This window comes from Varanus komodoensis, unplaced genomic scaffold, assembly GCF_004798865.1.
Source record: "Varanus komodoensis strain SLA01 unplaced genomic scaffold, ASM479886v1 scaffold43, whole genome shotgun sequence".
Lineage (NCBI taxonomy): Eukaryota > Metazoa > Chordata > Lepidosauria > Squamata > Varanidae > Varanus > Varanus komodoensis.
The window spans coordinates 6,682,272-6,694,190 of NW_025335985.1; the positions used below are offsets into that span (position 1 = coordinate 6,682,272).

Sequence of the window (11,919 nt, forward strand, 5' to 3'; positions counted from 1 at the left end):
TTGAAGGTCATTAAATGCATTAAGTTGAAGAACAGCATCGGACCCTGCAGAGCCGCTGGGACAAAGAAAGGCCTTTGTTTGCCGGGGGGAGAACTGCTAAGGGAGGCCAGCCCTTGGGGGGGGGGGCTAGGAGCCACCACCGAGAAGGTCCTCTCCTGCATCAGCGCCAGAGGCCCCTATGGTGGCCTCTTGAAAGAAGGGCCCCCCCTCCCCTGAAGGCCAAGCAGGCTAGTGTGGGAGAAGGCCGCCTCTCGGCTGGCCCAGCCCAAGCCGTACAGGGTTTTATGGGTCGGGACCAGCATTCTGACCGGTGCCTGGAAGCACCAGCGGAGGGTCCAGACAGCCCTAGCCGGGAATGTGGTGGTGGGGTGGGCCCCTTGCAGGGGATGGGGCCGCAGGCATGCGGGGCCAGCGGGGCCAGCACAGCCCTGTCCTCTGCCAGACCGCGGCACCCCGGGCCCCTCCGGGCCAGATGGCGGTGGGTGGCAGGGGGCCATAGCAGCCGCTTCTGCCGGGCATCGTGGGTGGTGGCTGCCGGGCCAAGGAGACGGTCCCGCCCAGGTCAGGGGGGCCAAGCCTCAGGCTGAGGGCTCAGTTTGGCTCCAGGGGCTCCCCAGAGGTTGCAGTCCCCCCCCCCCCCGAGGGCTGCGTGCTTCCCTGGCTACTGTGCTGTCTGGTTCCCATCCTGGAAAGGTGGGTGTGCTTTCAGGCCGGCTTTCTCTGGCCCTCAGGGCTGTCCGCCCCCGGGCCACCGCGGAGTGTGTCCCTCTGCTGGAAGGGTCTCCGTGTCCTGGTCTCGAGGGAGGAAGCCTCGTGCTGGGAATCCGTGGGGGCCGGAAAGAGGAGGGGGAGGGAGCGTCCGGCAGAAGGGGGTGGCTGAGGGGCTTGCGCCCTCGGAGTGGGGGAGGACTGGCCGTGTGCCGAGTGCCCCGATGCCTGCTGGCTTTGGTTCCTGGTGCAGCAGACCCCACACCCCGGAGCCAGAGACGCTTTCCCACACAGGCCCGGTCTGCTAATGGTGCAGGGGGGTCGGAGAGAGGGGCACCCCCGTCAGCTGGCGGGTCACAGTCAGGTCCGGGCCAGTTGGCCCCGCTGGCAAAATGTGGGCCGGGGGCGGTGGCCGCGGGGGCTGAGCAAGGCCTTGTCTCGGGCTCCCAGCCCCAAAGCCGCCATCCAGCCCTCGGCCGGGATTCAGGGGCGCCTTCTCAGGGCTGCAGCCCCTCCCCACCCAGGGCCCCCCCTCCCTCCAGAGGCTGGCCGAGTTTGGCCACCCCCCTGGGAGTATCGCAAACATTTCCGGGGGGAGGCAGCACGAGATGGACAAACCCGGCAAGCCGGCCATGACTAAAGCGGGCGACGTGCCCCTCGGGCTGCCCAAGGCAGGCGAGTCTGGGGGAGGTCGGGAGGCAGCGGGAGTCCGAGTCCGGGGCACCTGGGAGGAGGCGGCTGTGCTCGGGTGGCTGCTCCCTCACCAGCTCTAGCCCAAATCCCGGCTTTGGATTCTGGCAGGAAACGTGCCACGGCGCAGTCTGGGTACCCAGCCGGGCACCAGGTGCTGCACAGAAGGCGGCTGCTACGTGGCAGGCATGGCAGGGGACGTGGCTTGATTGCGGAGTCGTCCGTGACTGGATGGCTTGGCGAGAAGCTCTGCCAAGGCCAAGGCCAGACGGGCCCGAGGAAGGTCTGGTGGCTTCGAGGAAGTCCCCGGCATGCAGGCAACATCATCGTGTCCCAGAGCGATGCGATCTTCGTTTCACTCTTTCAAGCGCACTGACGTATGTTTTGCTTGCCCTTTTATTTGGCAGGGCCTGCTTCTGTGGAACGCAGCTTTTCCCAGAGGCTAACCCTCGGTGCTTTTTTTTTGACGCTGCAATTTCTGATTAGAACCATCCCAGTTCATGCTTTTACATCCTTTCCCTCTGATTTGTCTCCCTCTACTGGAGAGAACACTTCTATCCATGCCAAAATACTGATTTTCCCATTAATTCTTGCTGTGATCTTCATCGAGGGTGGCACATGGCACCTTGAGGACCAAAAGCACATTGCAAGCAAAGCTGAGTACCGCAGCCTGTGGGAGCTTTACAATGATCCGTCGTTTTATTTGAAATACGTTGTTACTGTTTGGTATACAGGGCTGAGTGGAGCCCTGAAGGCCCGCTGGGCACCTCCGAGAATTCAGCGAGGGCTAGGAATGCGCTGCCGTGGTCCAGTGGAATCGGCCACGTCTTGCTCCCGCCCATAACACAGGCCCCGTGTCCCCTGCTCCGCGTGTCCACGAAGCTTTGACGTGCGCAGCCCTCTGCCCCGCTCAAGTCTGACGCCCCACAGCCGGGCCATCTGAGCAGCATGACGGGCCCCGGGCAAAGCCGTGTCCTGGGGCCCCTCCGAAAATGACAACTACTGTTAACTCTGGAAGTTTTCCCATTTTCCAAGGGTTAACATACACAGATTAGTATGGGGCCCACGGGCAGGTGCCCGCCAGGCCCACGCGTTCAGACGGCCCTGCCCCACAGAAGCCTTTTCAGACCCCACCCGAGAGGCTGAGGGCTGAGGCTGGGAGGCCGCGAGTGGAGCCGCCGTGCCCCAGAGGGGACCCAGCCTGAGCAGAGCCTTGAGCCCGCGCCTCGCCGGCCTGCGCTCGCCTTGCTCTGCTCCCTGTGCAGGGCCGCCCTGGAAGACGGTCCAGAAACCTTCGCCGCTGCAAAACGTGGCTGCGGAGGCGGAAATGAAGCCACGCGCGCAGATCACGGTGCCTTGCTCGTGTTAGCTACGCTCCCGACCCCTTCATTCCAGGCTGAACTTGGGTGTCAGTGTGGATTTTTTTGGGGGGGGGGGGTTAAGACGAGAAGTGCCTTGCACTTAGGAGCCTGGCCAGCCGGCTTGGTCTGCCGAGTACCGGGGCGTCGTGGGCGGGCGGGCGGGCGCTCCAGCCAGGGGCCGATCACGGTCTCCCGCGGCCGCTGCTGCGCAAGCGGGCTGCAGGGGCGGTTTTGTGGCGCTGCAAGGGCTCCTCCGCGCTTGCACAGGGGGAAGGGGCCTGTAGGTCGCAGCAGGCGCGGCCGGTGAGGGGACGCTGGGAACTGCAGGGCTATTAGCGACCTGAGCCCACACAGGTGGTCGCCCGGAGCGCTGGCGGCGAGGTGCCTGCGTGAGAGCGCCTGCGTGAGAGCCACCCGCCTCTCTCCCTCCCTCCCTCCCTCCCTCCCTCCCCAAGGCACCCCCGTGAACCGGATCCCCATCATGGCCAAGCAGGTGCTGGACCTGTTCACTCTGTACCGGCTGGTCACCGAGAAAGGGGGCCTGGTGGAGGTGATCAACAAGAAGATCTGGCGGGAGATCACGAAGGGGCTCAACCTACCCACCTCGATCACCAGCGCGGCCTTCACGCTCCGCACCCAGTGAGTGACCCCCGCGGCGGCCTGGGGGGCTCGGCCTCTGGCTGGCGGGGCGCTGGGATGCGCCCCAGGAGGGAGGCCGCTTCCCCATCGCCCGAGAGGGCCCCCCCAGCGCAGTTGCCACACCTGAGCAGAGCACCGTGCCCGGCGCAGTGCAAGGTGGGGGGGGGTGCCTGGCACGTCTGCTCACGCTTAGGGGGCCTGCGCCCAAAGTCCCACAGAGGGGCGGGGTGGGGCGGGCTGCGCACTCAGCTTCTGCCCTCCTGTCTCCCCCGCACGGGCAGGTACATGAAATACCTGTACCCCTACGAGTGCGACAAGCGCGGGCTCAGCTCCCCCGGCGAGCTGCAGGCAGCCATCGACAGCAACCGGCGGGAGGGCCGGCGGCAGGCCTTCGGGACGGCGCTCTTCAGCTACTCCCCGGTGGGCACCCCGGTGGGCGTCCTGTCTCCCCCCAAGATCACCATGCCCTCCCTCACCATCTCGACGCACAGCTGTGGGCAGGTCGGCCCCGTGCACACCATCAAGAAAGGTGAGTCCCCCTGGCCGGCGGGGGGCGCGGGGGCTGAGCGAGTGGGGCAGAGGGAGGCATTCGGGGCGGCTGGACGAGGAGAAGGCCTGAGGGGAGCAGTGGGTCCCCAGATCTTGTGCTGCTTTCCCCCCAATGCTGCAAGCGTGAATTGCCCCCCCCCCCGAACCTGCATTAATGTTAGCAAAAGCTTTGAGCTAAAATATGCTGGTGCTTGGGAGCATTTGGCCAGGCCCCCTTTGCCTTTGGTTTTGCTCCCCACTGGAATGCGACCCCCACGTTTCTCCAAAACTGAACTTGGTCTTCAAGCTGAAAAGGGTTAGCGAGCCCAGGCTGGAGCCGGGGGTCAGACTAGGTGGCCCAGGGGCCTCCTTCTGGTTCTATGTTTCTATAATGCGGTAATGAAAGGTCCCCTCCCTTGGTCGAGGGGATCCCCACGTCCCTTCCCATCCCTTCCTCCCCGTTCCAGTGCCTGCCCTGAGCTCCTCGGCTTCTGCCTTTGGCATCTTTCCACCCATCCATGGCTGGACTGGAAGCTTTCCGGGGCAGAGCCCTGTCGCTTCAGCTTTCACTGTAAAAAGAAGTTCATTGAAAAGAAGTGACCAGAGAAGCTGTAGGCACTGCAAGGGACCAGGCTCCAAACTGTTTGAAATACGGCAGCAACCTCTGGCCAGGTAGACCCCTAAGGTGTGGGTGGGGGGGGGGCAGAAGACCACCAAATCCAGAGCTCTACCGTGGTGCCCCCTTGCCTTTCCGGAGGGCCAGGGGTGCATCTGGTGCTGGAAAGGCTTCCGTTATTTCCTCCACAACGGATTCTCTGTGCGAAGAAAAAGGGAGGAAGCAGGTCCAGGAGGCACGGGAGGGGTACAGGTGGGAGTGGCACATGGCTCCCCCGCCCCGTAAATGAGGCAGGTGGGGACACTTGGCAGGTTGGGGCACTGCCCCCAATCCACGCTGGCCCGGCTCCAGGCAGGCTCCCCTTCCTCCTGCTGCTCGTCCCTTCACACCTCCAAGGCACAGCACCATAAATGTGGGGGCCCGTTGCCAGTTGTGCAGAAAGCAGCCCTCCGGAGCCCCCCACGGCGCCACACCCCTTCCCCGGGGATGCTGGGCCTCGGCGCTTTCCCGGCCGTTTGCTGTCTCCCCGCATTCCGAACGGCTGGAACGCCTCCCCAAGGGCGGGCTTCCTCCCTGGCAGATCAATCGCAGTTCAAACAGGCGGGCCTGCCTGGTGCTTTGGCTCCACCCCTTTGCCCTTGGCCACACCCACTTCCCTGCAGTGGGATCTGCCCTTTGGGGCGAAAGCCGCCCTCCGCTTCTGCGGCAGCCCTGGGGCGGGCCCCTCGCCACCAGCCTGTCGAGACAGCGCGTTGCACAGAAAGCGCAACCCAGGCACGTGGCCCCGTGGACGGGGCAGGAGCCTTCCCGGCCCACCGAAGGCTGCGCCAAACTCGTCCCTTTTGCGCAGACGAAAGAGCGAGCAAGCAGAGAGGGGACGTCCGCCCGTGGCTCCAGGGGTGCTTTGCTCCCTCAGTGAGCCCATGCCAGGGAGCGGCGGTCTCAGCGCCACGTCCGCCTTCAGTCCGACCTGTTCCACTCACTCCAGTGGACTTCCTCTGAGTGGCACAGGCCCCGAGGATGTCTCTCCATGAAAGAGACCCCGTGGGGCTCGTGGCCACAGCGGTGTCACCCTGTTTTCTACACAGAAGCTCTCTTGGCGTGCGTACTTATATATGTACAACATTTGCAGGCCGCTCTGTTGTGCCGCAGCACCTCTGCGCGGCTCACAGTCGCAAGAGAAAGCACAATAAAACCAACCACACATGTTAAAGTGCAATATCAATACAACACAGGCAAAAATACAAAACGGAGGTCAAGTGGCATTAACTATTCCAATATTTTTTTTAAACGGAAGGTTTTTGCCTGGTGCCGAAAAGAATGTAAGGAAAATGCCAGGTGAATCTCCTTGGGGGGAGCATTCCAGATGTGGGGAGCAGCTGCAGCAACGGCTCCCCCTCCTCATGGCCATCCCTCTCACCCCCTAAGGGGCAGCTCACCCAGGAGGGCCCCCTGGGTAGATCTCAAAGGCTGGGGAGGCACGTACAGGTCCAGGTGCTCCTAAGATACCCGGGGCCTAAGCCTTTGGGGCTTTCCCTGTCAACACCAGCGCCCTGAGTTGGCAGCCAAGGGCGATCCTTCCGTGTGGGTGTTATGTGAGCCGCTCTTGGGGCTCCCCGTCACCAACTGAGCACCCCTCTTCTGTCCCAGTTGTAATGGCCGGACCGTCTTCAAGGGCAGCCCCACACAGACTGCATTGCAGCAATCTTATTTCGCGTGGACACGCACATGGTGGGCATGTCATGAGCAGAGCCGGCTGGAGCCGGGGGTCAGACTAGATGGCCTGGGAGACCCCTTCTGACTCGCTCTGTTTTACCCGTGCATGGGGGACTGCTTTCAGGCCCTGTCTGTCCGGGTAAGGGCGAAGCTGGTGTACCCTTTGCAGTTGGAGGAAGGAGATCCTGACGTGCAGGGCAGAGCTTGGGTTGGTTCGGGCATTCCAGAGGCAGCGGGAAAGCCCTGTGTGGGGATGCTTGAGCTGGGGGGAGTGGGCCCCCAGCTTATTGGCCCTTCCAGTGCTACAGATCTGTGGCCCACTGAGAAAGCCGAGGGGGAGGGGGAGAGGAGGGGCTTGGCCTGTACCATGTTCTCCAAGGGGGCTCACTGTTTCCCCTCCGGATAAGTGAGCCCACCTGCCCGCTCTTCCCGCTGCAGAAGAGAGCATCCTCTCGGCGGCGGTGCCCGGCCGCATCGCCATCCCCGTCAGCCTGGCCGGGCACCACTTGGTGGCCGCGCAGGCAGCCGCGTCCCAGGCGGCCGCGCTGGAGCAGCTGCGGGAGAAGCTGGAAGCGGGCGAGCCGCCCGAGAAGAAGATGGCGCTGGTGGCCGAGGAGCAGCAGCGCCTGGTGCAGCACGCCCTCCAGCAGAACCTCCTGGCCGTGGCCTCGCAGTTCCCGGTGAACATCAAGATCAACAGCCGCGGAGGCAAGTGCTTTTCCCACGGCACACGGCTGCCCCCCTCCCGAGCGCCCGCCGGGCCCGCCTCCCCGTGGCTCGCAGGCTCTGCGGCGGCCTCGGACCGTTGGGCTGGTGGCTGCTTTACGGAGGAGAATGGCCGGCGTCCTTAGAGCAGAAGCGGCGCCAAGGGCTTCGCAAAACGGGAGAAAACGCGTTTCCTCTTGCCCGCTGCCACGCAGCGGTGCCACCCGGAGGCTGCCTAGAGCCGGAGAGGGAAGGTTATTCAGAGCGCGTAGGTCGCTTTCTGTGACGAAGCTGAGAGCGGGCGAGACGGCAAAGGAGCCGCTTCACGTGGAAAAGTCACACAGCTGCTTCTCAAGCCACCTCCCCAGGGCAGGCTGGGAAGGGCAGATGTGGGGCGGGGATCTCTGCAGCTCCCAGGACTCTCTTGCAGGAGAGACCCCTTCGGGGGCAGAGGCCAGGGCTCAGCTGCTCAGGACCTGCTTTGCATTGGCTGGGAAGGGCCGGAGCAGGTAACGCTGGGCTGGAGAACTACACCTGGCCTCGGGGGTGGAATCTCTTTGCAGGTGGGAATCGGCCAGGTTCCCTGGGCTCGGTCCCCTTTGATGTGGTTGTGTCTGAGTGTCTGGCGAGCTTTTGCTTGCGCTGCCGCAGCGATGTAGCCGGTTGCGCAGCCTGTCTTCCTTCTGCAAGCGTCCACGGACTTCCTCCTGGCTTGGCTCACTTTCCACATGGAGATGTCACACATCCCTGCCTGGCACAGGGCCAGGTTAGCTTCACAGGATCTGTGCCTTTAATCCCCTGTTGGAGGTGTCCTGTTTCAGGCCGTGCGCCATCCAGAAACTGTCGGGAGCCGGGGTTCCTCCTCTGCACATTCCAAAGCCGCAGACCACTTTCCTTGCAGAGTGTTCTTGATCGAGCAGAAGCACAGAACACCCAGAGGGAACCTCTGAGCATGCACAGAGTGGTTTGTTGAACCCAGTCTGGTCTCCTCCTCCAGGAGCTCTCCTTGCGAGCAGGCCTGGCCCCCTTCCCTTTGGAGGGGCCTTCCTTCTAGGAGCCAGCACGCCTCCTCGCTGCAGGCCAGCCGCTCACGGCGCTTCGTGGGGCCAAAGCTAGGGCTGCCTGGCCTGGGTCTGGGAACACCCCTGCCCCGAGTCCCCCCCCCGGCAGCTGTGCATCCTGGCTCTTCGCAGGATAGCCTGACCCCCCGGGAGTCTGGCCTCGTGTAAGCACGTGGGGGGAGGATGCCACCCTTCCAGTCCTGGCGGAGCGGCAGAGCTGCCGGCTGCCACCCGCCTGCTCAGCTGGAGCAGCGGGCGAAGAGGGCACGGGGCAGCCCGTCCCTCCCCCTGGGCCACCGTGGCCACAGGACGCCTGGGGAAGCCGCCGGCCAGTTGCCGTGGGGCGTCCTCTTGGAGCCAGGCTGCTCGTGGCAGAACCTGCAGCCCAGTGGAAGCAAAGCGAAGGAAACAGTTCGAGGGCGTGGAGAGGCCGTCCGTACGCGTTCCTTGGTGAATGGGGCCTCTGGAGAGCAGTGCAGAAGGCTTTTTCCGGGGTCCGTTTATTCAAGAAAGATCCGTGTCTGTCTCCTTCCGTCCTTCCTTCCTTCCTGTTTGCCAAGAATTTACACAACGTAGAACACGTGGCCGTCAGCGTCTTTGCAAGAATGATTCCAATCATTTCTAAATTATTTATCCGCATCCGCGGGGAAGCTGATTACTCCGGCATTTCCCTGGCGCATGAGGGGAGCTGTCGGCGCATTTGCCCGGTCTAAACTTGCGCCTGAAGCGGCTTCGCTGTCGGAGCAGGCCACCTGAATCGGTGCGCCGCTCAGTCGGGCCGACAGCCTCGCCTTGCGCAAAGCGATTCAGGCGAGCCACGGGCGGCCTGGTCACCGACCGGGCGCCGGGCTGCCCTCCGCGCCTCCCCCGGCCGGCCTCCGCCTTCCTCACGCCGCCCCGGCATTTCTGCTTCTCCTTCCTTTCCAGATGACAGACAGGAAGCTGCATTGAACCTGTCCACCAACGGCATTAGCAGCATCAACATGTCAATTGAAATAAATGGAGTTGTCTACACAGGTAAATAGACGGGTCGCTCGCCCTGTGTAATTGCAGGCAGGAAATCCAATAAGTTACAGCCGTGGCCCCAGCTGCCGATCTGTCCCTGCACTCTGATGTCTTTACTATAAAATCCATCATGATGAAGCAGCGGGTCCCTTTGCGCCCCCGGGTTCGCCCTTCGCCCAGCCCCAGAGAACAGCGGTGCACTCGGCGTGTGAGGCGCTCGTCGGCACGAGTGTCTGGAGCGGGGCCCCTCCCGCCACGCATTCCAAGCCACGGACCTTTCTTGGCAAAATGCACCAAAGTGTCTTCCAGAAGCTCAGACATCCAGACTGAATCTCTGGGCATGCACCGACTGCTTTGCGGAAGGCAATCTGATATCCACCTCCAGGTACTCTCCTTGCGGGCCTGCCTGGGCTCCCTCTCTCGGGGGGAGCCTTTTGGAACCGAGCACGCCTCCTCTGCACGCCGAAGCTCCAGTTGGGCCGTCCTCCTCCGCTGATGTCGCATCATGGGGCTCAGAGCTGTTCCCCCTCATCTGTCTCTGAGAACTCCCCTGTTCCAAGCCCCCCCCCCCCGCACACCTTGCTCATCCTCCAAGGCTGCCGGAGCACCTGGGGAGTCGGGCCTTGAGACGAGCATCTCCACTGCTCTCATCGCAGCGCCTGGAGGGGGGAGAGGGCCCACGTTCCAAGCCCCCCGGCTCCTCAGAGCAGATCAGCTTGCCCCGGGAACGTGTCGGAAGCCGCTGCCTCTCTCCCTCCCAGCCGCAGGGGGGCTGAGGAGAGGGGCTGCACCGGTGAGCCCCTTGGGGCCGAGTTGCAAGCACCGTGGCCCTGTGCACACGCACGCTCGCCTCCCGCGCGTTGCCTTTTTGGGGCCTCGTGGCCAGCGTTGCACTAGTGGCCTCCTTCAGGGGCTTCCCAGAAAAAGGGGCGAGTGCCTGATCAGCGCCGCTCGCACCCCCACGACAGTTTTATCCCTCCCAGTGAGCGATCCAAGTTAGCTTACCCAGTTGTCCCCTGCTCCGGCCATCCTCACAACGACCCTGTGAGGTGGGCTGGACTGAGGGGGAGAGGCTGTCCCCAAGTCAGCCTGTGAGCTTCATGGCTGACCGGGGCCCAGAGCCGGGCTCTCCCGGCTCCCCAGCCCAGCTCTTTCTGCGCCAGGCCACGCCAGCTCTCCGCTGTGTGAGCAGCAGCAGCAGCGGGAGGAGAATCCCTCGCCGTTGCTCTTTTAAATCCACCCCGGAACACCATGCTGGGGCGGGCACTTCTTTACAAAGCAGGCCAGCGATCCCAGACGAAAGAGAAGCGATGCGAGCAGAACTGGTACGAGGACCAAGGGGCAGGCGCTGGTTTCAGTATGAGAAAAGAGCCCCCGAGTGCGTCCAGAGTGCCTTGAGTTTCCTCCTGGGCAGCTGAAGCCCTCAAGAGCAGGGCTTTGGCTGTCGATGCAGCCTGGCACCCCCAACAGCGCCAGTCGCCTCTGGGCTCCCCGTCTCTTCTGTCCCCCGGCCCCGTTTGGGTTGACACGCCCCTCCTTCGCCATTTCCTTGCAAAGTCTCCAGTGACATTGCCGGACCCTGTCTGGGGGGTCCCCCCCCACCCTCTGAGGGCCACTTGCCACCAAGCGGGGGGGAACCACGTGCTTTGCCAGCGGGAAGCCGGGAACATGGCCCTTTGTTCTCCCTGCCGCCCCTGAACTGCCGTGTTGCAAATACGGCTGCCCCGACTCCGGAGCACGGTGCGGAGGGGGTCTTCCAGTGCCATCGCTGCATGCCCAGAGTGTCCCACAGAGGGGCTCCCAGTGTGGAGCCGTGCCCGCGGGAGGGGAGGCCGCATGGTGGGGGGGGGGCCCTCTTGCGCCCTTTGCGTGGCGCGGAAAGCGAGCCAGAGGGACGCCGGCCGGCCGGCCCGGGGCCGTTCTGGAAGCGGAGGCAGCAGGCCCCATGGGAAGCTGCCCTCCGGGCTCTGCGGGGTAACGCCTGCCCTCTCTCGCCCCAACAGGCGTGCTGTTTGCCCGGAGGTCCGGCATCGCGGGCAGCGCTGGCGGCGCCCACAGCCACGTGGGCCCCGCGGTGGGCCAGAGCCAGCTGCTGCCCACAGCGTCCCGGGGACACACTCCAGCCAGCGCCTCGCCGTGAGGGGGACGCCCAGGAGCCTCCGCTGCCGCCGCCTCGACCCGGGGCCAGGAAACCTGGACAGCGAGTGGAGCCGCCTCGGGTGCCCGGGCCTGGGCTCGGGGCGGCCGGGGCTGCGGCCCCTCTAAGCCTGCCACGCAGCCACGGGGGACAGGCGACAGGAGGGTGATGCACCTGAGTGGAGGCCAGGAGGCGAGGCGGGAGGCAGCATGGTCAGCCGGGGGTGGACCGAGCCCCCTTCCGGCTGCCCCGCCATCACGCCCAGCGGCCCCCGTCGGCTTGTGCTCCAGACACGGCTTCGGCTCTCGGCAAGGCCGGGCGGCAGGCGGGGTGGCGTGGCCCTCCTGGCCCCCCCCCTCTCCTGGCCGCGCCACACAGTTCCACCCCGACGCACAGCATGCGCTTAACTCGTTTCACCGCCCCCCTGGGCTCCGGCCCACCCCCGCTTGCCCGCCCCTCGTCGCACGTGCCCTGGGCCCGGCCCGGCCCCTCCGCAGAGAGAATTTGCTGCGGCTCCTGAGCCGCAGGGGGTGGCGGAAGAGCTTGGGGAGCGGCGGGTGTGGGGGTGGCGGAATCGCAGGCCTCCCGGCTTTTGGGGCCGCAGCCCGTTGGGACGGGGCCATGGCGCATCGGGCCAGAAGGACAGGAGGAGCAAGCGATGCCCCGGGAGGCCGGGGGTGGGAGGGGAGAGTGGAGGGGGGGTGCATGGGGTGCGCGGGCAGGAGGGGCGGGAGGCAGGCTTCTCGAGCGAAC

The 11,919-nt window shown here is 64.7% G+C and overlaps 1 protein-coding gene across 1 annotated transcript in view; it reads left to right on the top strand.

Moving 5' to 3' along the window:
* Positions 1 to 11,169, top strand: part of ARID3C (AT-rich interaction domain 3C) — a 22,298-nt gene extending 11,129 nt beyond the window's left edge. Inside the window, exons 3-7 of the mRNA XM_044443868.1 lie at positions 3,215 to 3,398; positions 3,680 to 3,927; positions 6,697 to 6,966; positions 8,952 to 9,041; positions 11,033 to 11,169. Of these exons, the coding sequence (XP_044299803.1) occupies positions 3,215 to 3,398; positions 3,680 to 3,927; positions 6,697 to 6,966; positions 8,952 to 9,041; positions 11,033 to 11,169 (929 nt within the window). The remainder of the gene's footprint in view (positions 1 to 3,214; positions 3,399 to 3,679; positions 3,928 to 6,696; positions 6,967 to 8,951; positions 9,042 to 11,032) is intronic.
* The last annotated feature ends 750 nt before the right edge of the window (positions 11,170 to 11,919 follow it).